General features: G+C 42.3%; 1 protein-coding gene across 3 annotated transcripts in view; it reads left to right on the top strand.

Moving 5' to 3' along the window:
* The window catches only part of MCTP2 (multiple C2 and transmembrane domain containing 2), a 139,796-nt gene that overhangs the window by 50,388 nt on the left and 65,912 nt on the right, over positions 1-23,496 (top strand). For 2 of the 3 annotated variants that reach the window (XM_068143357.1, XM_068143358.1), the window contains 7 exons: positions 682-758; positions 1,924-2,035; positions 4,220-4,255; positions 12,990-13,154; positions 14,946-15,076; positions 21,637-21,823; positions 23,124-23,217. In XM_068143357.1, the coding sequence (XP_067999458.1) occupies positions 682-758; positions 1,924-2,035; positions 4,220-4,255; positions 12,990-13,154; positions 14,946-15,076; positions 21,637-21,823; positions 23,124-23,217 (802 nt within the window). Of the gene's footprint in view, positions 1-681; positions 759-1,923; positions 2,036-4,219; positions 4,256-12,989; positions 13,155-14,945; positions 15,077-21,636; positions 21,824-23,123; positions 23,218-23,496 lie in introns of those variants that run through there. The other variant, XM_068143359.1, reaches the window with a different exon arrangement.

The following is a 23,496-nucleotide window of genomic DNA, read 5'->3' as shown; positions in this document are numbered from 1 at the left end:
GCAGACAAGTTTCAGCCATTTCAAATTAAGGTGCCCATATGTCTTTCCCAGATTTTGCTCGCCTGTTTTGCTTTCTGTCTACGAAAACCCCGAGCTGAAATAAAACTCCTTGACATGGATACGTTTAAAGCCACGGAGCAAAATTCTGCTCGCTCCTACTGTGCTTGTGCAAACTCTCTGAAACCAGCAGTGGTTTCATAAGCACGTTTTAAGAGTGTAATTTGGCTGGGTGGAACAGAATTATTACCTGGGATGCAGCCGTGACAAGTAGCAAAGCCTTTTCTCATTATGAGTAACGTTACAGTTACCAGAACTGCGAGCTACCAGTTGTGAGCACTAATTGCTAAAACATCTGTAGCCAGAAGTACCTGATTTTTGTGCAGCATTTCATTATGCCATCGTGCTGAGCATAAAGGAACAGGCACAATCCATAGCAGCACACATGTCTCTGTTTACACAATATTAAGAAGATACTTTGGAAACGCTGTTTAAATATTTAGTTAAAAACACGAATTAAAGCAGGGAGGTGGGAAAATTATCCCTGAATTATGGCTGAGCTTTGATCTCTCAAATGCAAAATTGAACTGAAAGGGTTGAAAAATATCTGTTCTTTTATGGGTTTGGCTTCTGATGTGAAAAAAAAAACACCAACCAGAACTATTTATTTTATTTTGCTCCCAGGTGTACGATCGAGATTTAACCTCCTCAGACTTCATGGGCTCGGCGTTCGTAGCGCTCGCTGAGCTTGAGCTCAATCGGTAATACATGAACTTAATTAAAGGTTATTAATGCAGGTCAATAATGAAATGCTTTTGCTGTAGCTTGGAATTTGCCTATTCAGGAAAACTTATTTTGGTGGGAGGGTGGGGAGTGCGTTTTTAAAAGACTTCTCACGATGAATCCTGTAAATGCCGATTTTTATCTGGCATTGTGTGCTGGATTCAAATCCAACCTGGATGGAGCCCAGTTCAGCAGAAGGCACCCATTGCTTTTCATGTCTAGGAATAAGAATAAGAGTTTCATATGTGGCATTGTTTAGGGAGAGCTGCACCAGAATCATTTGGAGAGGTGGAAGAAGGAAGGAGGGAGAAGGTTGAGACCCCTGCTTAGCCCCATATAGCATGGGGGAGCCTTTTTCTGTCTGTAATTGGGCTGGGGAGTGGTTTGCCTGGCTGGCTGTGAGCGCCCTGTTTCCAGCCTCCCCCTGCAGCCATCCATCCCCACGGCAGCTCATCTGGCCCTGATTTAGTGCAGAGGCAAGCCCTGCGCCTTTTGTCTGCTGCTGCTTGGTCTCAATGTGGAGCTGGAAGCCAGGAATTCAAGTTTTAGTTCTCTCTTTCATACTCCCTTGCTGTGTGACTGTTCTTGTTGTTGAGCACATGAGCTTTCCCTGTGCAGGAGTCCGATAGCTCCTCTGGCTGTAGCATCTGAGCTGCTAGAAACACTGATGAATTTATCTGTGGGAGAGTGCCACCAGGTAAATGCCAGCATGCCCTTTTTCAGAAGGGAAACTGAGTCGCAGAGGGAGGTTAACCACAGGCAGGAGTAAGGCAGAACACAGATCTCATGAGTGGAATCTAAGCCATTAACATTAGAAAATTCACTTGGATGAGTTTCTTTGTTCCTCTTCTTCCCTGCACAGTGGAGGTGGTAGTAACTTAATTCAGTGTGCATCTGCAGATGGAGACTTAAAAGCTTAAAGTACTGTTATATACTCTGCATTATTAAGTGGGGGGGATGTATTGTGTCAGAATTAACAAAGAACCCTCCAGATTTCCCATTTTAACATTTCAACTCAATATTGGGAATTTCAGACAAGAAGCTGAAATTTGCACAGCTCAGCGTGACCTTTAATAATCAACTCAAGTTAACTGAAGTCAATAAATGCACATTTAGGTTTTGGGTTTTTTTTTTCCCTTGTAGAACTACTGAGCAGGTTTTAAAACTGGAAGATCCCAACAGTTTGGAAGATGACATGGGAGTGATTGTATTAAATTTGAGTCTGGCAGTCAAGCAAGGAGACTTCAAGAGAAATGTAAGTGATATAGGAAACCAAATACGTAGCTGGAAAGTGTAGGTTGTGGGGGGAAAAAAAAAGAGCTGACATTATCAGATTTATTGGGAAAGGCCACCTTTGTTTTCCTCCAAGACTCAGTATTGAAATGGAGATAGATCATAACTTAAAAACAAGCCCCATGTGTAACTGGGTAAAAGCTGTGTAGACATCAGTAGCTAGATGCTTCTGTCTCCTGGCTGTGATGTGCATGGTGTTCTCCATGTACCAGGGGTGGGATGTCCATCACTGCAATGTGCAGGTTGCTGAAGTGGCTGTGTGAACCTGCTGTGATTGCTATTCCAGAGCATGCTATTTCCACCTAGGAGTTTAGATTTTAGCACTTGAAAAAACCCCAACAAAACAGAAAGAGGTGATTAGCGTGGTGGGGTTTCCTTTTATTGTGTTTCAGTTTGCCTCTTTTTGGGGGGGGTGGGTGTGTATGTGTGTGTTTGTTTCTGTGGGTGTTTGGTTTTGTTTGGTTTTTTTGGGGTTTTTTTTTGTTCCATAAAAAAATACATCTGAGTGGAATCTAAAAGCAGGAATTTGGTGTTGGGACTTAGCAGTGATGCTGTGGAGTGTGAAGAAGCACACTGACTGAGAGGAAGAGATTGCTTGTAAAAACCTTGATTTTGCCACTGACAGTTTCTTGACTGAGTTCAATTGAACTTGGCTCCTGATGCTGAAATGTGGTTCATTTAGTGATGCGAGAAACCCAGCAGAGTGGGAACACCATGATTGAAGCCAGCAGTTGCTAAATTTCAGGTTCTTTTTTGCTTTCATCTTTTAAGGTTTCAACTAGTGTTTTGCACAGTGTGGAGTATACCTGTGTTGATGAACCCATCCTGTTCCTGTCTTGCAAGGGAGTGGGGAACACCTCTGCTATGATAGGCTGAGGGAGCTGAGATTGTTCAGCCAAGAGAAGAGAAGATTCTGGGGGGAACCTTGGAGCTGCCTTCCAGTACATGAAGGGATCATAGAATCATCCAGGCTGGAAAGGATCTCAAAGATCATCAAGTCCAGCCATTCCTACAGGAAGGCTGCAGAGGGACTTTTCATAAAGGTCCCTCAAAAGGTCCCTCTTTTCATAAAGGTCCAGACTAGATCTTTACAGAATTATAGGCATGGAATTTCAGTCTGAATGGGATTATTTATAGGAATGGAAAGGTTTCAAGTGTTTGGAAAGGAAAATAAGAAGAAAGCAAATGTGTGGCATATGCTGTGCACTGTTTATTGCAATTGGGAATTGCACAATCTCCATATGAAGATAATGGTAGGGTTATTTCTGCCTCAGTAGGTGACTACGTTCAAAACAGCATTGTCATATGTCTCTATCAGTACTGTGATATGGCGTAGATCTGGGATGTGAATTCCCCCCCTGCCTTGTACTAGAGTGCTGTTGGCATACACATCACTGGACTGCAGGAAGTGAGAAAGCAAAGAAATCAAATAGCTTTTTTTTTGCTGAAGAAATTTAGACAAAGAGAACCTCAGGAATGCTGCTGGGATTTTTGAGGAAGCATTGGCTAAAATGGACCTAGCCAGTGAAACAGAAAATTGGTTTAAAAGTAGCAGCTTTTGGTACTCTTGGGTGCTTAGCTAACATTTAGAGTGCAGATGATAAGAAGAGTTGGTGCACACTGAAATTATTTTTTTCTGAGGACAATGTTTTAAGGCCTCATATTTCAGATGCAAATTGCTCAGCCATTTCCAGTGGAATCAGACCAGGGAAATGGCTCTGTCCCCATTAGCACTTATCAGCAAGGTAGCAAGGTGATTTGGTTTTTTTTGTTCCCCTCTTTTTTTTTTTGTTCCTTTTAAAAATTACCTTACTGTAGAACCAGATGGCACCAAAAGCCTAAGCCATATTTCTTACTCGTGGCTCTGGGTGCCTCCACTTTTTAGTGTTTCTTTTTTTCATTTCTTTTATTTGAATTTTTTTTTTTCTTTTGGTGCAATGCAGATCTTTTGAGTTTATTTTCCGTGAGGGAGGGGAGGTAGATGAATGCAGTAGTGGATCCGGCCCTCTGCTTAGTAGTAAGCTGTTCAAGCACGTTGGAAAAGCTGCTGTTTGAGCTGTTGTACTAAACCCTTTGTCTGTTTTGCTCATTGCCTGTTTCTTCTCTCTGGGTTCTCTGTGATGTGCTGGTGGGAACTCGTGAATAGAGATGGTCAAGTCGGAAGAAGCGAAGTTCATCCAAGGTAATCCATCTTTGCTCTTCAAAATAGTCCTCTCCCAACACCTTTGTGCCATCTTCTGGAACAAAGGGTGATGGGTTGGACTTGATGGTCTCAAAGGTCTTTTCCAACCTGGTTAATTCTATTCTATTCTATTCTATTCTATTCTATTCTATTCTATTCTATTCTATTCTATTCTATTCTATTCTATTCTACTCTACTCTACTCTACTCTACTCTACTCTATTCTAAAGTGTAAATAGCTGAAAACTCTGAAGACTCAGTGCAGTAGCAGGATTATTTTGTTTGTTATCTTTGCCTTTTTTTAAGGGGATGGGAAATTGCTGTTTCCTTATTGCAGGCCCTATTGTAATGTCTAGTGGCAAACTGACAGTAAGATCCCACTCAGCAAAGACCTTTAGAAAGAAAGAAATTCTCTGTGCTAAGGAAATGGGTGTAAATACCATCAGGAGCTATGGGAGAAAAGAGCTGCTTAAGGGTACCTGAAAGGTGGACAGTAGTTGGTACTGGAGCTGAACCCTGTGTCTCCTGGCTCCTGCTGTCGTTGTTTGGGTTGCCTCTCCTCACGTGAAGCAGCATTTCATCTGGTTGCTCTCGTGAGTTTGGAAATTCCTTTTGGTTTTGGCATGGAGGCAATCAGGGAGTTCTCATTACCAGCAGTGTAAGAGGGTTTCCTAGGTCTGTGTATTGCTACATGTCTACAGAACATGATTCCCTTGGTCTTCTGTAGTATCCCTGAAGGCTTCCATTACTTTTGTATTCCTCTACTGTTCCATTTTTGCATTTGATTTTAAGTTGTTTGGGAAACAGACTGTATTTTTTTGATTTCTTCTGTAATGCTTTACTTCTGCTATTGAAGAAATGACAATGATATAGGAACTGTAGGCCTCCATACCCAGTTTGAGAAGTATATGGTCTTAACCTTACAAAAAGCAGAATTCAGCTTTGATGAGAACACATCCACCTTCCTACTTACTCTATATAACTATTGGTTTGTGCCTAAGTAAACTGCATAATTCACCTTCTCTACAATACCTTCTCAGGTATTCTTCCAGCAAGTATATCTCTGTCTATAAAAGGAGCACAAAATTCTGCCCTTGGACCTGGATGGCAGCAGCATTACAGAGATACTGCAACCCTTCCAGGGAGGGGTGCTCAGTGCAGGGAGCCACTAGGCATCCCTGAATGCTGTATGACAGAAAGTGATGGAATAATTGAAGACCTCAGAATGTTAGTTTTTGGCTAAAGCTCTGGAAATTACTGGGCACTCCATTGATGTAGTTTGATCCCCCTTTTTTTCCTCACATGTGGACAAAGCTGTCTCTTGATGCTGGTTGGCTTTGGGCTCTGATCCTTGTTTGTCCAGAATAGCTATCTTGGTTGCTGCCACAGCAGTGTTGTTTTGGGTCTTTTTGATTGGGTGATATATCTCATTGTGTTTTAAATAATGTTTTTATGTGCAGGTTGTAACCCACACTGATCTTTCAGTTTTCAGGACTCTGGCTTCTGCCTTTGCATCTTTGAACATAAAATGAGGAGATGCTGAAGCACAGCGCTGAGTTAGAAGTGAAAGTAGTGTTTAAAAGTGGAGGGGAAAAAGAGCTGCAACCCTGTGCTCTATTCTGTTCCAGTCACTAGAGGGTAGGAGAGCTTCAGTTCTTCCCAGGGAAGAAGACACAGTTCATGCTCCAGTGTGATCTCTAAAGAAAAGCTCTGTGACCATCCAAAGGCAGTAAAAATATTTCCCGGCATGCGCTGGAAAAATCTGACAAAGCAGTATTTCCTGCTTTATTGATTCTGCTACTGCACTAAAACACTAGTACTGTACATCAATAACCATCTTTAGTTAGGAAACTCTAGTCTGGGGAAGCAGTACTAGCAGTTTGTGGCAGAACATAAAGGCTGGGAAGAAAAATTGTGTGCATGGGGAATATAGGTGCCTAGGGAAGGCACAAGAGGTTATGGAAGAATAGCCAGAGACTGTGATGGGGTAGAAAACAATGTTGCTGGACGAGATAAAGACACAGGAAAAAGGAGGGCAGGGGAAATGGAGGGAGCTCTGTAACAGATACACAAACTCATCTCTTTTTTTGGCTGCAGAGCTGACTTGGGTTGATTGTTGCAGGAAGAAAAAGGCCTTATACTTTCCACTTGAGCAGCTGAACTGAGACAGATTTAATCTTCATCTCTGTAGGTTTAGGCAAATAGAAGTTCTGTGTTTGAAATAGTTTTCCTGGTTTAGTGTTTTTCCTTTGCTTGGTTGTTTTGGTTTTGTTCTGATCCATAGCCGACCTCTACTGTAATATTTAGCTTGTCTTCTACAAACACAGAGAAAATTTTAAGGATGGACAAAATGAGTATAACATTCACAGCTTTTTAAAATCTGTATTGCTTGTATGAAAGAAATCTGTTTGTAGTCTAAATTTGGCCATTCTATGTTATCTTAGTGAAGATTGGGCACCTCTGTGTCCTCAGTGAGCCTTTTTGCACTATTCTGGGTGGATTCTGACTGACTTCCCAAATTCACCCCACTTTGTACCTCTCTTGATGGTATTAATACCTGATGCAACTCCAGGCTGGTGTCAGGGTTGTCAGACTGGTGAAGAGGTTCAAGTGGGCTGCTGCAGATAGTGTGCCTTCCTCATGTATGTTCTTTGATCTCCTCTGCTTTTTAAAGAAAAAGCTACATTTCAGATGACAACAAAAAGAGCAGCAGTACCAGCTCTCCAGTCTAGCTACAGTTGGCTCACAGTCATTATAGATAGTATGCAGGAAAGATTCCAGCAGCTGAATATTGTCTTTTAAATCATTTTTTTGGTGCAAGAGCTGTTGAACTGGATGATTTAACTATCTGTTGATTACAAAGTATATATTTTTCCCCTGCTGCTAGAAAGGAATCATCCCACTTTTGGGCGAACTCCCAAGACATGGGCAGCACATCCAGATCCCTCATTTTTCATAAGAGCTGAGAACTGCATTGTCCTCTGTGGGAGCTGTCTCCAAGAGTGCTGCTTTCTTCTTTCTCATGGAGGGTGGCATTGCAAAGGGAAGAGGATGCTCTTAGGCAGTATTAACGTTTGCATTTGTATCTTTGTATTGGCAAGCTCTCCCCTCTTTTCTGTTTCTCTTTCTCTCTCTGGAGCTATCTGGGGTGCAGAGGGAGTTGGTAGCTATCTCTGCTGGAGCCCAACGTGCTGATGCTCAGTAGCCTTCTTTGTCCCAGGTGGCTTGAGTCTCACCCTGAGTGCCCTGCACGCTATTTCCAGCATTTGTACAGCTCAATAACCTTTAAGTGTTGCACATCTATGAAGCAAATAAGCAGGTTTGCTTGGGGTGGATTGACCCGCAGCAGTCGAGTCCTGAAACAAAAGTGACGCAATTGCCACCTTGATAGCCTAAGCTGATTGAATAAATTGGCTGGAAGGCTGACTGGACCCAAGAGCATCTCAGCGCAGGGAGAACATCCCTTGCTCTCCTTTTGCTCTTCTGCGTGGGCTGTTAGGTTTCATTTTTGCCTGCCTCATTGTATTTGGCTTTCTCCCACAACACCCTGTGGGCAGCGACGCTCTCCGAGCGTTACGCGCAGCGGAGGGGCTCGGTTGCCACAGGGTCACACATCGTGGCGGCAATCTTGTGTCGGTTCACTTGCCTTTCTCACTGCCCTCTTCTCTTTCCCAAGGGGAGGCTGCCTCTGCAAAATGGTTTCCCTGCCTAATGAGGAGAGGCCCGAAGACTCTTCTTATTTGCGTGTTGTTGTTTTCTCCAATGGCAAATTACGTGGCCCACTTTTGATGTTGACCTCCTCACAGGGATTGCAGCAGGGTTGCTGTTGTCCTGTCTCATCCTTTTAAATGAAAGATGTGAGCGATGGGCTTGCTTCACACTTGGCCACCTCGCCGTGTCATTTAAATGTACGATTTCTCTGCCTCTCTTTATTGCTTCAAAAACAAGTTTGAACTTGGGGCACGTGTGTGTGTGTGTGTCAGGAGAAGTGACAGATTTGAAAGCTGCCCTGATGCACCAGAGGGGATTTTCTGGGTGCCTATAGAGGGAGATTACATCCAAATGGTGTTATCAGGGAGACTCGAGCTCCTAAAGGATTTTGCGAAGCCGGGTCAGTGAGCCGGTTCTTTCCCCTCAAACTCCATCATTCTCATTTGTCTGATGTATTTGGCTCTGTGAAGGCAGAATGTGGCCCACCTGCTCCTTCTTGACCAGCTTGCTCCTTTAAACCAGAACCAGAAAGTCGAACAAAATTGAAAGTTGAAGAGAGAAGCCTTTTATATTACTTTTGAAACCAAGAACTAGAATCTGAAAACAGTGTTGTGAGCATGATTTTTAGTTTTGCTTTCCAGAGACCCGGGATATTTCCTAGCAAATGTTCTCTCTAAGCATTAGGGAGCAAAACTGTCTTCCATTCCTCATGTGGTAGGGTCCTGCTCTGTGACCAGGCCATACTTCTGCTTCAGAGAAGATTGCTTCCCTGATATTGCACAGTCCCTAAATCTGTAGTGAATGTGGGCTCTTAGACATTAAAACCATCTACTCTGTTTTGTTCTGGATGTTCTTGTGCTTATTGTTTCCTTTCTGGCTGGCTTGTTTGAGGGATGCTTTTTGTTCAAGTTGTTTTGTCCATTTTACAGCAGTGATTGGCTCCTAACAGTGACCTCTGTGGTATCACTGATTATTTGCACACAGAGTCCATCCAAAATCCAAGCTCTGTCTGGAGACAACCCCTCAAATTCTGGTCTCAAGGCTATCTTGATTTCAGAAGTAATGGAGGGGTGGGAAGGAATAAGTAAATTTGTCCCATGTCTTGTGCTTGGGACTCGTGCCAGCTTCCATCCTAAAGCACATGTTTCCTAATTTCCAGCCCTATAGCCTGATTCTAGCTTCAGCCAACTTTTATATACCTCTGCAAGACACCTTTGCTTTGGTCTGGGATGTAGCCAGAGTGTGAGCTGGCTGACTGCAAAGAGTGTATGGGAAAATACAGCAGGAGAAGCCTGAAGGACCTGGCATCAAGTCTGGGAGCACAGCTGGAAAGAGCTCTGGTTCAGCAGCAGGAGGAGCTGAAGTACCCAAGTGTGGAGGCGTTCATAGCCTGGGAGGTAACAGAGGAAGGGAAGAGCTGAATAGATAAAAACACTTGAAAATTGTCACTGATTAAGCAGTTATGTCCTCCTTTTCTGGCCAGTATTGATATGAGCTTTGCTTTTTCTGGTCTCATTGTGAAGGCTGGTTAGTGTAGTGATGGCTGGAAGGAGGGCAAGTGTCTGTGGTGACATTTTTCAGTGCTTGTTTTGCTCCTGAGTAATGTTGTTGGACTAATCACTGCACTTCCCAGCGCTCTGCTGTGTAATGGCTTTGCCAACTCAGGGGGAGGCTGTGAAGTTTAACTCTGTGCAAATCAGTTTGAAACAAGTAGGTGCAGGGTATTGAAGAGGAGGTAGGAGACTTTTAAAATAAATAATGCAATATCGTTTCCTTGTCACCTGGGAGGCATTTTCTGTAGTGTAGGCTTCCCCAGGCAACACTAAAGTTGAGTCATTGGTAGTCCAGGTCCGTGAGTCTACCACACATCTGGGTTTCCCTAGATGTGCTTCCTTCCAGAAACTGTTTGAGTGGAATCTGAGACACTGCCTGTTTGGCTGTGATTTCCATCGGGGTAGTCAGGGGAACAGCCTGCCAAATACCCAGGGAGGCTGGAGAGGTGGTCCCAGAGCATGCACAGAGCAATTCTTTGGTGTTCGTGTAGATGATATGAGGCACAGACCTGCTGAACACACACTGCAGCAATGACCTGGGCATGTGCAGGAAATCCAAAGCTTTCCTAATGTGACAGGGGCATGAGGCAAGTAGCCTTCCAGCACTCTGCTGCTCTGTTTGGAGAGAGGGTCGTGATGGTGGTAAAGTGGTGGGCTGGGGGAGGTGGGAGACAGACTGCAGTCAATGAGTCTGTGTTGAGGTGCTGCAGGTCAGCACTATGCCCTAAACCAGCCGCAAACATCTTGTTTTCTCTATCCAGTGTGATGCTAGATCTCATCCAGAAAGCAGCCAGGTCCTGTTAGCTGGAGACCAGCATACCTGTCATATGAGATGAACACACAGCAGTTTTGCAGCTGTGCAGCCATCCTGAGAGGAGGTTCAGGAGGCCATTTGCTAGGGGCCACCTGTTTAGAAGGTCAGAGTTGATGCATTGCACTGTATTCTAGTAGTGCCAAGCTGCAGGTGCTGTTTTTCCGTTGGACTGGTTTGGGTACCTCCCAACAGTCCTTTGAACTCTCAAAGTCAGTGGCTAAAAGGGTGAGGTTATCCATGCTACAGAACTTGAGTAGGAAGATCCCCAAGACCGAGTGACTCCCTGAAATTCTGGCCTTGTTGAAAAATGAAAAGAATCCAAGTTTTGGTTTGAAAACTGAGTGATAACAACTGCCTTTCGTGTCTTTGAAGAGAACTGGATGCTTTGCTTTTAAAAGAAATTGTAACACAGATGATAAACTTGGTCTGTTTTTTTTTTTGTGTGAACTAACATCAAATGCCTCTTCCTCCTCTGAGGAAGGAGCGGGGGGGAGGAGGGAAAATCCTTGGTCCTAAAGCAGCAAGTACATCACATCAAACATGACTATGTTAAATACTAAAATGTTCAAAGTACAACTGAGATAGATAAAGGCTTTGATGGGAAGTGGATATTTCCCAGGGACATTACAAGCAATAATCCAGATGTTATGGTGTAATGCAACGAGTGTCCATGGATAGATGTGGAGCTCAAGCCAAGCAGCGCCTGCTGTAGGCCTTAGCCCTCCACTCCCATGCTGTTACGCCATATGGAAGCAATCTCCAGGCCCCTTTAATAGCCAGCTTTGGATTCCATTTTCACAGGGCTCATAGAGCTAAGTGGAGCTGTTTTATGGACAAGTTAGATAGAAGCCTTTCCAAGATAAACATCCAATTCGAAATTAGGACATACCAAGCTGCAAAATTATTTTAGGGCATATTTCATGGAAGCACTGCCATTTTTCTAAGGCAATTGCCAGACTGTAGAATGCCCTTTGATCCCTTGTGGACATTACTCCCTTCTCCCCCCCCTCCCCCCTCCTTTTTTTTTTCTTTTTATTTTTCTTTTTTTTTTTTTTTTTTGTTTTTTCCCTTCATAAAAAGGATTTTGAAATAGTTGCAGTGTTTAGGGAGGAATATATCTGCTGGGACTTTGAAGTATGTCCATGGGAACAGTTGTGCTTTAGTTTCTTTTTTGCCTAAAAGATGAACTTTAACAAATGGGAAAAAAAAAAAAAAAGAGAGGAAAAAAAAAAGACCAAACTTCAAATCCCAAACAAACAAAAATTAAAACAAAACAAAAAAAAATCCCCAAACCAACCAACCAAATAAACAAAAATACCCCAACACTCAACAAAAAAACAAACCCCCAACCCCCCCCAAAAAATAAAATGAAACCTAAAACAGGTAAAAAAGGAATTATTTTGCAGCTGGATGTCTGAATCAAAATCTCATTCTCTTCTTAAAGGGAGGAATGTGTTTTTAACCAGTGTTGCAGAAGAGCCAAAGAGGGTGCTTAAATACATATTAATTTGCTTGTGGGATTCAAAGGGTTGGGTGTTTTAACCAGTAAAAAGCAAAAAGAAAGGAAAAAAAAGATTGTGAGTTCAGCACCCATGATTTAAGAATTTTGTTGCTGGGTAATTGATCCATAAAAAGTAATCTTCAGCCATCAGGTGCTCTTGCAATCGTTTTATTTAGCAGCAACATTTCTTGCTTGCTTTTAAAGCTAACACGTCCTGTTTTAAAGTGACTTGTGAAATCTTCTCCTCCGTCTTGCTCCCACCTGTATGTGACATGATTGAAGCTCCAAAGTGTGGCGAGTTAAAAGTTGCTTCAGGAGAATGAAATACGGCAGGGCTTTTACTGTGAGAAGAAAAGCGTAGCCTTGAGTTTTAATGTTCCCAGCTCACTCCCCCCAAATAAAGGCCTATTTAATCATCCTCTGTCCAATAAAATATTGCCAGTTAGCAAACTGTTAGCGCAGCCGTGCTGTGTAGGATGAAGCTGTGAAGGTAACAAATGTGGCTACCAGGTAACCATAACTCCAGATAAAGAGCCTGCTGGTGTCAGTGTTTTTTTCAGCAGGCATCGGTATTTTTGATTCGTGAGCTCGGTTTCTGGAAGCAGGAGCTGCAAAGGCAGCAGGTGAAGAGCTAGTGCAGATGACAGGCAGTTGAGTGATTGAGGAGGGGGAAGATGTGTGTTCAGCCTTTCACCTGGCCATAGGCTTTATGCCTGTGGGCTGTCCCCCTGAAAGGGACAGACCTGCATTTCATGGATGTAGCTGGAGACATTTAAGAGTTCAGTTTTTTCCCTGTTTCCACATCTCTTCCCCATCGCTCTCCTGTGTCTTTCCCTGAGCCAACGCAACAGATTGCTCTCAATGTTTGAGCTCTGCTTTTGCCAGGGCTCAGCCAGGTTAGCTGGAGTTGACTTCTCTGGTGGTTTAAGCTGATCCTGCAGGTTTTGCTCTGATGCCAAGCACTGTACCTTCATGAGGCCAGCCCCAATGCATACAGCCAGCAAATCCTAGCATCCTACTGCCTTCCATGCCTTGCTTACTCTTAGGGGACTGCGGTACCTCTCTGACTTCTGTTACATCCATATCATAGTCAATTTGAGCAGAAAAGCGTGAATTTGGGTGTACAAATGTTTCATGTTGGTGATGTGCTTTTCAGTCGAGTTTCACGCGGAGCACGCGGCTCTCCGACTCGCTGCGCAAGAACCAGCTGTGGAACGGGCTGGTCACCATCACGCTTCTGGAGGGCAAGAACATCCCTGGAGGAAACTGGGCAGAGATTTTTATTCTCCTCAAACTGGGAGATCAAAGATACAGGAGTAAGGTAAGTATTAAGGTCTTCCTTAAGTTGGAAGCCATTAAAGTGCTTGGTGTTTCTTTTGCTAATGCTGCTGTCTCAGATGGAACTCTTCTTGGATGTCTTTTGTATAAGAGAGATCAAAACCAGGAGAACAGATCAGGGACATTAACATTTTAGTAATGTTTTATGTGCCAGTATCGAAAGAGGAAGTTAAGAATGTTGTGTGTAACTGGTTTTGAGGATTTAACATACTGATGGATGTCTGACATTAAACATTAATATGAAATAAAACTACATGCACCACACACGTGTTTTCATCTCTGCCAGTACAGAAGTTAGGTTTGCAGTGTTAGGTATGCTGTAAAAGCAGACCTGAAATAATTCCCCATGCAGGAGAACTTCTTTATTTTTAGTTTTTAAAGACCTTTCCTGAAAAATGTTACCTATAACAGGAAAGAAAACCCCAAACCAAAACACAGAATATTCCATGGGTTTGATTTGATTTTTCATTGCTCTAGGCTGTGTTTACTTGTATCCAGCAAGAAATGAGTGGGGCTCACAAAGATATACATTTCATCTCCAAAGTCTAATAAAGAAAGGCACTGCAATTAAAATTATATTCCTTTGAGAAAGCAAGAGCTCTGCATGGCCTGGGCTGGAAGTGCAGAGGGAGGAGGAGGAAGCAAACAAACCCCCTCTTGTACAAAATGTACGGAGCAAGTTCACAGAACATAACGTTCAGACGTGGGCGCATCTGAAACCTGCACTCTGTCCCCCATGTTGGACCTCAAACCAAGGTCATGGCAGAATGTTTTTCTTCAGAAGAGCAGCTTTGAAAAAAGCCAAATGGCTTAGTTATTTTGGAATAAATATAGATTATTCGAGTTAAGATCTCTTTTTATGTTCATTTTCAATGGCCCATAGCCTGTGTCATGAATCTGCAGAACTGCCCTGTTTGCAGTCACAGAAAACAACAACATTTAAGATGAAGAGTCAAGTACAGCGTTGTCTGCAGTCAGTTCAGTGCTTAGGATTTCTCTCTGAGGTCCAGCAAAAGTTGGGGACAGGACTGCTACTTTTGCCCTAATTAGACTTTTACTAATTAACAGTGCTTCATGTTCTTTCCTGGAGTTGAATAAATCTATGAAGTATGATCCCTCATGGTCCAGAGAAGTAGAGACAAGGTGGGAGAAATCTTAGTCAGGGTCCAGCTAATCTTATCTCCTGTTATCTCAGTGGTCATGCTAATATTAATGGTGGGTAGTGTAGTGTGATATGAATTGCAAATGGTTCAATTCCCAATCCAGTGAACACTTGGAGTAACCTGAACACATGAGCAATCTCACCAAACTCAGAGGGACAATTTACAGATATCAAATTAACTGGACGTTACTTATTTCAGGGCTGCTCCTTCTTTGCCTGCATCTTAACACTGGAGGATTAAAAAGTACTGATTTGGGCTCCTTAATTCAAACCTGGTTTTAGGTGATTGCCCTAAAAGCTTTATTCTTGATTTCTTCCAGTGTGTGGTGAATGATGATCACAGTCCACTGAAAGTGGAACTGGTGGTTCTGTCTTGCATTTCAGAATTTCTTCAGCCGTTCATGTCACACTTCCATATTATTGTTATTTAGAGAGAGAGAAAAGGGCTTTAAAGAAAGGTGAAGCTATGTGTGATGGGATGGGGAGCTTTGCTTGGAATGCCCTTGCTGCCCTAACAGCCAGCTTTGTTCTTGTAGAAGAATTGATATGTGCTTTACTGTGGAAACAAGTACTGTTTAAGAAAAGTAAATATTATAACTGCATGTTTTCTAGACACTGTGTAAGAGTGCAAATCCTCAGTGGAGGGAACAGTTTGATTTTCACTACTTCTCTGACAGGAAGGATATGTTGGACATTGAGGTGTGGAGAAAGGATAACAAAAAACATGAGGAGCTTTTGGGAACGTAAGTTGGGGGTTTTGTGCTTTTAGCTTTTTGGTGGTTTGGGGTTTTTTGTGTTTGTTTGTTGTTGTTTGTTTGGGTGGGGTTTTTTTGAGGGGTGTGATAATCACGGAAGCTAATGTAATTTTTATAATGATTTTGTAAATTGATCAATTTATTTTTATTAGCAACATCATACTGTATATTTCTTGCCTTGTTCAGGTCATGTCCACATGCCTCCTTTTACTAAAACCTATTAATGGCTACTTGATTAGCTGTATGCAGTCTGTATGCAGAGACACCCTCGGTGACTCTGTGTATGCTGACTGTAAAATCCGGAGTGCTGCAGCAGCTCAGCAGGATCTGTTTCTGGGTTTGCTTTGTTTGGGTTATCTCTTGTTGCCACCACAGAGGCCAGATCTGGTGGGTTTGGTGTACCAGGTTATTGCATAAGCTGATGTTTAAGGCAGCATTTCCAGGGACAGCCTCACAGGTGGTCTTCCCATCTCCTGACTGATCCTGAGCTTTGTCCCATTGCATTATTCCCCTGTAGCTTCAAATTCTCAACTAATGATCTTAGCAAATAAGAGTCTTGAGGAGTATAGCAATCAAAATGTAAGTTTAATATTTTAATTAGGAGTAGAGTATGGTTCCTACTCTTAGGTCCTGCTCATTGCCTTCTACTCTAACTCCATCTTCTTTTGTACAATATTAGTACAATCTTGGTTTCCTCCTTTTACCTCCTCCCTTCTTCTGGCTTGCAGTGTCTTTACCTAGACCCATCTCCCCAGACTGCATCTAGACAGTTGGCTACATGCAGCAGCACCTACTTAGTTTACTGGAGTGCCTCTTGGGTCTGTCCATGCTTATCTGCTTGCAGGATCTGTGCAGCAACCTCAGAATTCTTCGAGGCAGGACTCTTGTCTGCGGTTGTTTGCTGTTCTCACCTGGCTAGTGTTTCACAGCTTGCTGACTAAATAGTAGTAACTCATAAGGACATTCTCTTACTTTAAGCATTCAAATAGTTTGAAACTATTCACTGAAAAGAACAATGCCCTTTGGCTCTACAAATGTTTGTGGTTTTGCAGAGCAGGAAATGCTTTCTGGCTGAATGCTGTTGCTCATCACATGAAGAACTGGCTGAAGATGAATTTGTTCCTTCCATTCTCACAGTTACTTTTATTACTTCTGATATTCTGTTCAGAGTTAAGAAATGTAGCAGTGTTTGTGGCTTGCCCCTGTTCAGTCTGCCTGGTGCTGGAGCAATTCTTCCTTAGCTGTGTTCCCCCTGCATTGTTTCTGGCAGGTGGTGCTCAGTGTGGCAAAAAATTATGAGCAAAATGCTTCCTCTATTATTTAACATTTCAGCACTGAGCCTGAGCATGTTAGATTTACCTTAAAGTTATTTTTGCTCTGTGGAGAGAAAAATATTGCTGCTGTTGCCTTAAAGCACAGCAAACTTTCCAAAGGATCAAAACAGGAAAAACATTCTGTTAGCTTTTTAAAGAGCTCTTGCAAGAATAGGTAAACAGCCAATGCAGAATAACAAGTCTTGTTTTAACATTGTAGAAACTTTTGGCACCCCATAAATAATAATTTATGAAAGGTTCAAAAGCAGTCTAATCTGGAAAAGGATTCTGTAGGAAAAAACAGCCTTATGAGGTGCCATGTTTATTGTCTCTGTGACTTCCAAGTTGAGTTTGGAGATTTCTGCATTCCACAACATCATTGTAAGAAAGATTCTTCAGCAAAATGGTTCTGGGTTATATTTGGCCATTCCATGTAGCAGTACACCCCAAATGCCCTCAAACAATTTGCAGGGTTTTAAGGAAAAGGCAAAATTTGCCACATCTGAATTAATAATCCTGTGGCAAATTTGTGGATAGAGATCCTTATGTTCCCCATGGAGCTGTATGGGTTGAAGTAGGTTGATTAGACCTTTAAATACATGCATATTTTTGATATTGAAATGAAGCTGAGGAGATGCAGAGATGGAGTCAAGTCTGATAATCCAGACTGCTGAACTTCTGTAGTCTAGACTTGTGTTAATTCCTTCAGACCCAGCATTTCATGTAGCCCCTGGAACATGGCTCTTGTCCCAGGGATAATTTGGTTTTGAGGTAAAATATTGTTGTTGAAATGAGACCTGAAGTGTCTGTGGAGACTATGGCACATGTACAGTAAGAAATCTGCTGGACCTCAGGTACTAAACACTAACACCTGGGGCATTTGTCTGCTGCTGCATTAGTGAGGAAACATTGGGTGCAATTTCATGTCACCCTTCTATCACAGAACAAACCCTCACTGTCAGTGCACACTGCAAGCTGAATTATTACATCCAGCCTACCTGTGCTCTCCTCAGATTTTCAACTGGGTCCAGTTTCTCTGACTTGCTTAAAATACTGCAGCCTCGGATGGTTCAGTTGCTAGAATCTGACACAGAGGGGTGGCTGTGTTTTGGTGTTGGATGAAATAATCCCTCTATTTAGTCTGCCCAGAACTGTTAGTAAGGTTTATTGAGTGCTTTTTGTGTCCTTTGGGACAAGAGGAATGCTATAAACAGGAGACTATGTTAATGTATATTAATAAACAAAGGTGTTAACTTGTGCAGAATCCGTCCAGGCAGAGTTACATTGTTTATGCCAAGCAGTTAGAGTCCTTCTGCATTAAGGGATATGTTTTGAAAAGGAGAGGCTGCAGAATGTAGGAGATTTTTCCCTTTTCTTTTTCTTTCTTTCTTTTTTTTTTTTCTCACAAATTTACCTCAAGAAAAAAACCCACAAAAATTACTAGACTTAAGACCCTGAGCTATGAGTCTGAAGTGTGTGCAAGAGCTTTGTGATAAATGCCTCCAGGAAACAGAAACAATCCTTATTTTAAGGCTGTGCTGTTAGGATGGAGCTGTGTCTAGACCTATCTTTGAAATTTCACCAAGCTGTAGGAAGAGCCAAGCAACCAAAATCTACCTGTAGAATAAGTCAGAATAAGATCTTCTGGTCTCCCAGACACCTGTGGCACTTGAAATTCCTTTTCAGGTATTGTTTGTCTTACTGTATGCTGTGGTAATTAATCTGACCTCTTGTGTAGAGGTTTCAAGAGTTTTGCTGCAGGAAAAAAAAATGGCAGTTGTGTGCATTTTTTGTGTTATATATATATTTGTATATATATTTTATATATGTTCAAGAATTATTATCCTAACTTCATGACCTGTGGATTGGCTGATAAAATTCAGCTCCATGACTGCTGGTAAAAGAGGCTAAGTCAACACCTTGTAGTGAAATTTTAACAGTTGATTCCCTGGTAAAGTCAAACAAATAATTGAACACCAAATTGACTCAGTGGTGTTTGCAAGTTATATTTATCTGCAACATTAATTAAAAGGTAGGGGGGAAGTTTGGCAGCTAACAATGAGGGCTATAAGTCCAAGGAACAGTCTTAAATAAGAATTAAAGCTGTGGTCGAATCGTCTACAGGACTAGAGGTTAATATAGAGGTGCAGACCTCAGTATTGATCAGGCAAAGGAAGGAAAGCATATAATTAATAGTGGTTTAAAAAAAGTGATGCATTTGGGTGCACAATGCACTCTCAAAGTCCAGTCCTGTGTCCCCTCCAAATCATGCATATAGCCATGCGTGTGAAGGACTGTGCCTGAATTTAATATGTGAAGTAGCAGAAGATGACAACAAACAGAGCTCCCCTGTTTTGAGATAGGATTACTGTGTTGAGAATTCATCTCAGGAGATCATTTGCATTGCCTGAAATACAAAAAACCAAACAAACAAAAAACCTGGAAAAAAACCCCAAACAATCTGGGAGTTTTTGCCCTTTGCATTCAGAGCAGGTAACTTTTGAGCAATAAGTGGATTGCCTCCATTAGTTTTATACTGTGCCCATCTCAGTAGTCTCTTACTACTTCCCTGTGAAATAATTACCTGTAATAAGGACTTGCAGATAGAAGGCTGCAAAAGAAGGAAGGAAAGAGTTTCTGTTTCAGGAGGATGGAGGGGAAGTAGTTGGGAAATCATTAGGCTCATTTTAATAGCGTAGAAGTGTTTGTGTGGAAACTGTGAGCTTGTATTGTAAATTGAATGTCTAAGTGTTTCACCGTGCTGCATTCTTTGCAATCTGATCAGTTATATCCTGTAACCTAAATGAGACAGATTGGCTTGGTGTTTTGTTTTTTTCCTTAAGCCTTTTGCCATTTGCAAGTGCAAATGTGGACTTTCTTTTCCTCAAAAGAAAACACTGAGGCATACCATCACCTTGAGTGGACACAGATGTTTTAAGGAAGTGAGTTTGCACGGAAATCAGACATGATTTGAGGAAGAAATGCTTATACTCCATCTCCTGCTGTTCTCCCCCTCTACATGTGCATCCCTCCTACCCCTGCACCCTTACACTTGATCTTTTCCTTGACCTTTGGCTAATCAAATTCTTTAAATAAGAGAAAAAAATTCCAATTTGTCAAAACAAGCTAGAATTATGTTGAACTTTGCCTTTGAGATCCAGAGACTTCTGAGGTTATCTGTTGGTGGGAGACACACCGTTGTCTGAACAAGTTGTCTTTTCTTTCATACCCCATGGAAAGTTCTTGACATAAAAAAGCAAATGCAGCTTTTCCCAGTTGTAGATTGTGTTGAGTGGGTGGTGTATAAAATGCTGATATGGGAGATGTGGCCTCTGTTGCCAGCTGAACAACAGACCAGCTGGGTGACCTGAGTTTTCCCCTCTTCTTCCTTCACTTTCTTAATCTGTATAAAAACATAGCACACACAACCCCCTCCGAGATAAGGATGCGTTCCCCCTTTTTCACTGATACCTCAAGTACCAGTAAAACTGCTGCAGTCCAAGAAGCAGCTGTGTTAGTGCAGCCAAGGTGAAGCTGACCTCCAGTGTGGAAGTGATAAGGTCTTGTTCTCAAATGCTTGCCTTTTTTGTTGTTGTTTTGTTTTCCTTTCTGCTGTTACTTCTCTTGTCATATCTTTCTGAAGAGTCTAAGCGTAACAACGAGCTTTAAATGCAGGCTCTCACACTTTGCAAGTGTGCTGAGAGGCAGCCTACATGCCAAAGAGTGTTAGTACTCTTCCTGGTTTATTTTCTTTTTCTTTCATAGCGCTTGAAAACAGCTAATAAGAGTAAACTTGCAACCTGTTGTAGGTTCAGTGCAGTGAATGGCAAAGAGCACTTAAGGCAAAGTCCTCCCCACTGATTCAGGTCAAAAGAAGATTGCACAAAAAGCTGTTTTAATAAGCAGAGCTACCGAATGACTTCCAAACTCATCAGAGCAATGACTTGTTCTTCATAACATAGCTACATGGGTTTTCAGGCTGAAATGTTTGGGGCTCTTTATTTTTTTTAACCCCCTTAGCATTCACAGAAAATAGGCTGTTAAGAAGCGGAAAGCGTGCAATTTATAGCAGATGGGTATAAACCGCTCCAGCTCTACTACTGGAATGGGATCAATCAGGAACACTACATGCACCATTTACCCAGAAGAAACCCACCTGGGGGAACCCTGTGGAATTTTAGCCTATTAAGACAACACCTTAACAAGTTTAGTTTAAATAAAAACTTGTCGGCAGGCATTAAGCAGAGCGAAAGCTCTCCCTCTCCATCATCCGCTTGCTGTCCCTGTGAGAAATGGGACTCCCCCTCTCACTGTGGCGACAAAGCTTCTCCTTTCTCATTGGTGGTTTTTTTTTCCCCCCTTTCCCCTTTTTCATCTGTAACTTTTGTTCAGCTTGTTCTTAAAAACCCAAGCCCCATGGAGGTTCAAAAAAGTTCCACTCCATTTACTGGACTTCTAAATAGAAGGCATTTAGCCGAGCCAAGTGATTAGGCTTTCTGTTGCGTTTAACCGCTCCCTTCGTGTGGAACCCACTGTCTGGTAATCTCTCTCTCTGCTTTAGCTCATACTTACCTTTCAGTATTGTCTCTTTATGAATATTTCTCTTTCTCTTTTGTTTTTTTTTTTTCTCCCTCCCCCCCTCTTTATTTTTATTTTTAGGGGAATTAGCAGCTTAATGATACATATTATGTGTGGTGATGGGAGGATGGCTTCTAAGACAATCCTTCCCTTTGGGAAATGTAACAGTGCGCTGGAAATGCAGCTCTAGTAAGGCTTGTAAAAGAGATTGGGGCATACAGTATAATGTAGCATAAAATGGAGTATCTGACTTTAAAGAAACTCATCTATTTTAGGCTAATGTTTTAAATTTTGCATTTGCCCCTTTTCCTTTCCCCCAGGTGAAATAAAATTGCTTCACATCCCCCACAAAACACGAGGGGATTTTAGAGGGGAAGTGAGGCAGGCCAGAGTTAAGTTTTCCTTGCAGCCCAACCCTTTTACCTCTGCTTACCAGTAGGTGAACCAGAAAGCCAAACTTGACAGTAAACGTAATAGAAACTGGCTGATTGGTTTCCCATGTTTAATTTTGAGATGCTGGCTTTTTGCATTCTTTCCATCCTGAACAAGCAATAAGTTTTGGTGCCTGCTTGCTACTGAAATCAATATAAATGTTGCTTTATTCAGTAATTTCCCCCAGCTCCTTTTTCTTATTAACCCTTAGCAATGTTGTTCCAGGTGCCAAGTTGACATTACTGCCCTGCCAATGAAGCAGACCAATTGCTTAGAGCTGCCTCTGGAAAAACACCCAGGATCCCTGCTAATGCTGGTTGCTGTTGCCCCCTGTACAGGAGTGTCTATCTCTGATCTGTGTGTCTGCCCTTTGGGAGACCCCAGTGAACGGCAGCAGATTTCACAGCGCTATGTGAGTTTGCCTTTTTTATGGTTTTTCTTCTTCCCCTTGAGTTTTGAAAGTAGGGAAAAAATTAACAACAAGAACAAAAAATATCCACTCATAACAGCATGTCTCCTAACAGAGAAAACTCTTGGACAGTATAGAATCATTGAATCATAGAATCAATAAGGTTGGAAAAGACCTCAAGGATCATCAAGTCCAACCTGTCACCAAAGACCTCATGAATAACTAAACCATGGCTTCAAGTGCCACATCCAATCCCCTCTTGAACACCTCAAGGGACGGTGACTCCACCACCTCCCTGGGCAGCACATTCCAATGGCTAACAACGCTATCTGTGAAGAACTTTCTCCTCACCTCAAGCCTAAACTTCCCCTGGTGCAGTTTGAGACTGTGTCCTCTTGTTCTGGTGCTGGTTGCCTGGGAGAAGAGACCAACCCCCACCTGGCTACAACCTCCCATCAGGTAGTTGTAGAAAGCAATAAGGTCTCCCCTGAGCCTCCTTTTCTCCAGGCTAAGCAATCCCAGCTCTCTTAGCCTTACTATGTTTTGAACATCAAGGACTCAAGCAGGACAGACAGATCCAAGCAATTTGTCTAGTTGTATTTGAGTTTTAAGCTAATATTTTTTCCTTGCAAACTTGACTTGTATTAAGGGATTACCATGGGGAATGAAACACACTGAAGATCACAGAGAGATCATAGTACAATTAGCTTTATTTCCTCCCTTGGGGAGGATATGTTCTAGACTTGCAGCTCTTGGAAGATAAAGCCATATGGTGGCTTCAGTTTCTCAGTGCTCAAAAGCTGGGCAAGAAGAAATGAGTGTCTGAAATGTAGGGTGCAAAATTTTAGGCATGAGTAATTTGAGCCACATAAATCAAAGACTTGATGATCTTGGAGGTCTTTTCCAACCTGGTTGATTCTGTGTGACAAATTCCTCACTCTTGATTGAGTGGACTGCTCTCCTTACCCATGCAGCTTCTCCAGGTCTACCTGTGTCCCATTTTCTGTTTTAATTGGGGGATAATTCTTGCATAAACATGTAGGGCTCCTTCCAGTGCCTGCTGTAACATTAACACATGACTTGTGCGAATGGAGAATTCCCTTAGAAGCAGGTAGTGTGTGTTGTCTTGAGCCCTCATGGGTCATGATGCAGTGAGACTGGGACAGTGGACATGTATTTATGGGTACAGCAGCTGCTCAACTGAAGCACCACAGAATATTAAAATGTAAGGGATTTAGTAGTTCAATAGTTTCTATTTCAAAGTTACAAATGAAACAACATCCTTATACTTTTCTCCTTTCAGTGTCTAAGGAACTCCTTTCGGGACATAAAGGACGTTGGCTTCTTACAAGTCAAAGTTTTAAAGGCAGTGGACCTGCTGGCAGCAGATTTTGCAGGTATTTCATTTCTGGTTTGCAGCATATGATACTCTAATATATTGCGAGTGCCACTTCAGACTTTATGCTGTACTGTCAGTTCATCAAGGAAAAGTAAACCTTCCCAGCATTTCTACAGAGGTGAAACCTGGCCTCAGGGAACCAAAAGATTTTAAATGCCAAAAGTATGGGGCAAAGCCCAGTGAATGGAGATCTATCTCCCCTTTAGTGATCCATAATTTAACGCTTGGCATGGTGCGCTGCTGTATTTTCTAGCAGGATCACGTATAACGTGATGGT

Source organism: Melanerpes formicivorus, unplaced genomic scaffold, assembly GCF_026170545.1.
Source record: "Melanerpes formicivorus ecotype bairdi unplaced genomic scaffold, bMelFor1.0.p_v2 SCAF_10, whole genome shotgun sequence".
In the NCBI taxonomy this organism is placed as follows: Eukaryota; Metazoa; Chordata; class Aves; order Piciformes; family Picidae; genus Melanerpes; species Melanerpes formicivorus.
Note: the sequence above shows the minus strand (reverse complement) of the source record. Positions and strands in the feature narration are given on the sequence as shown.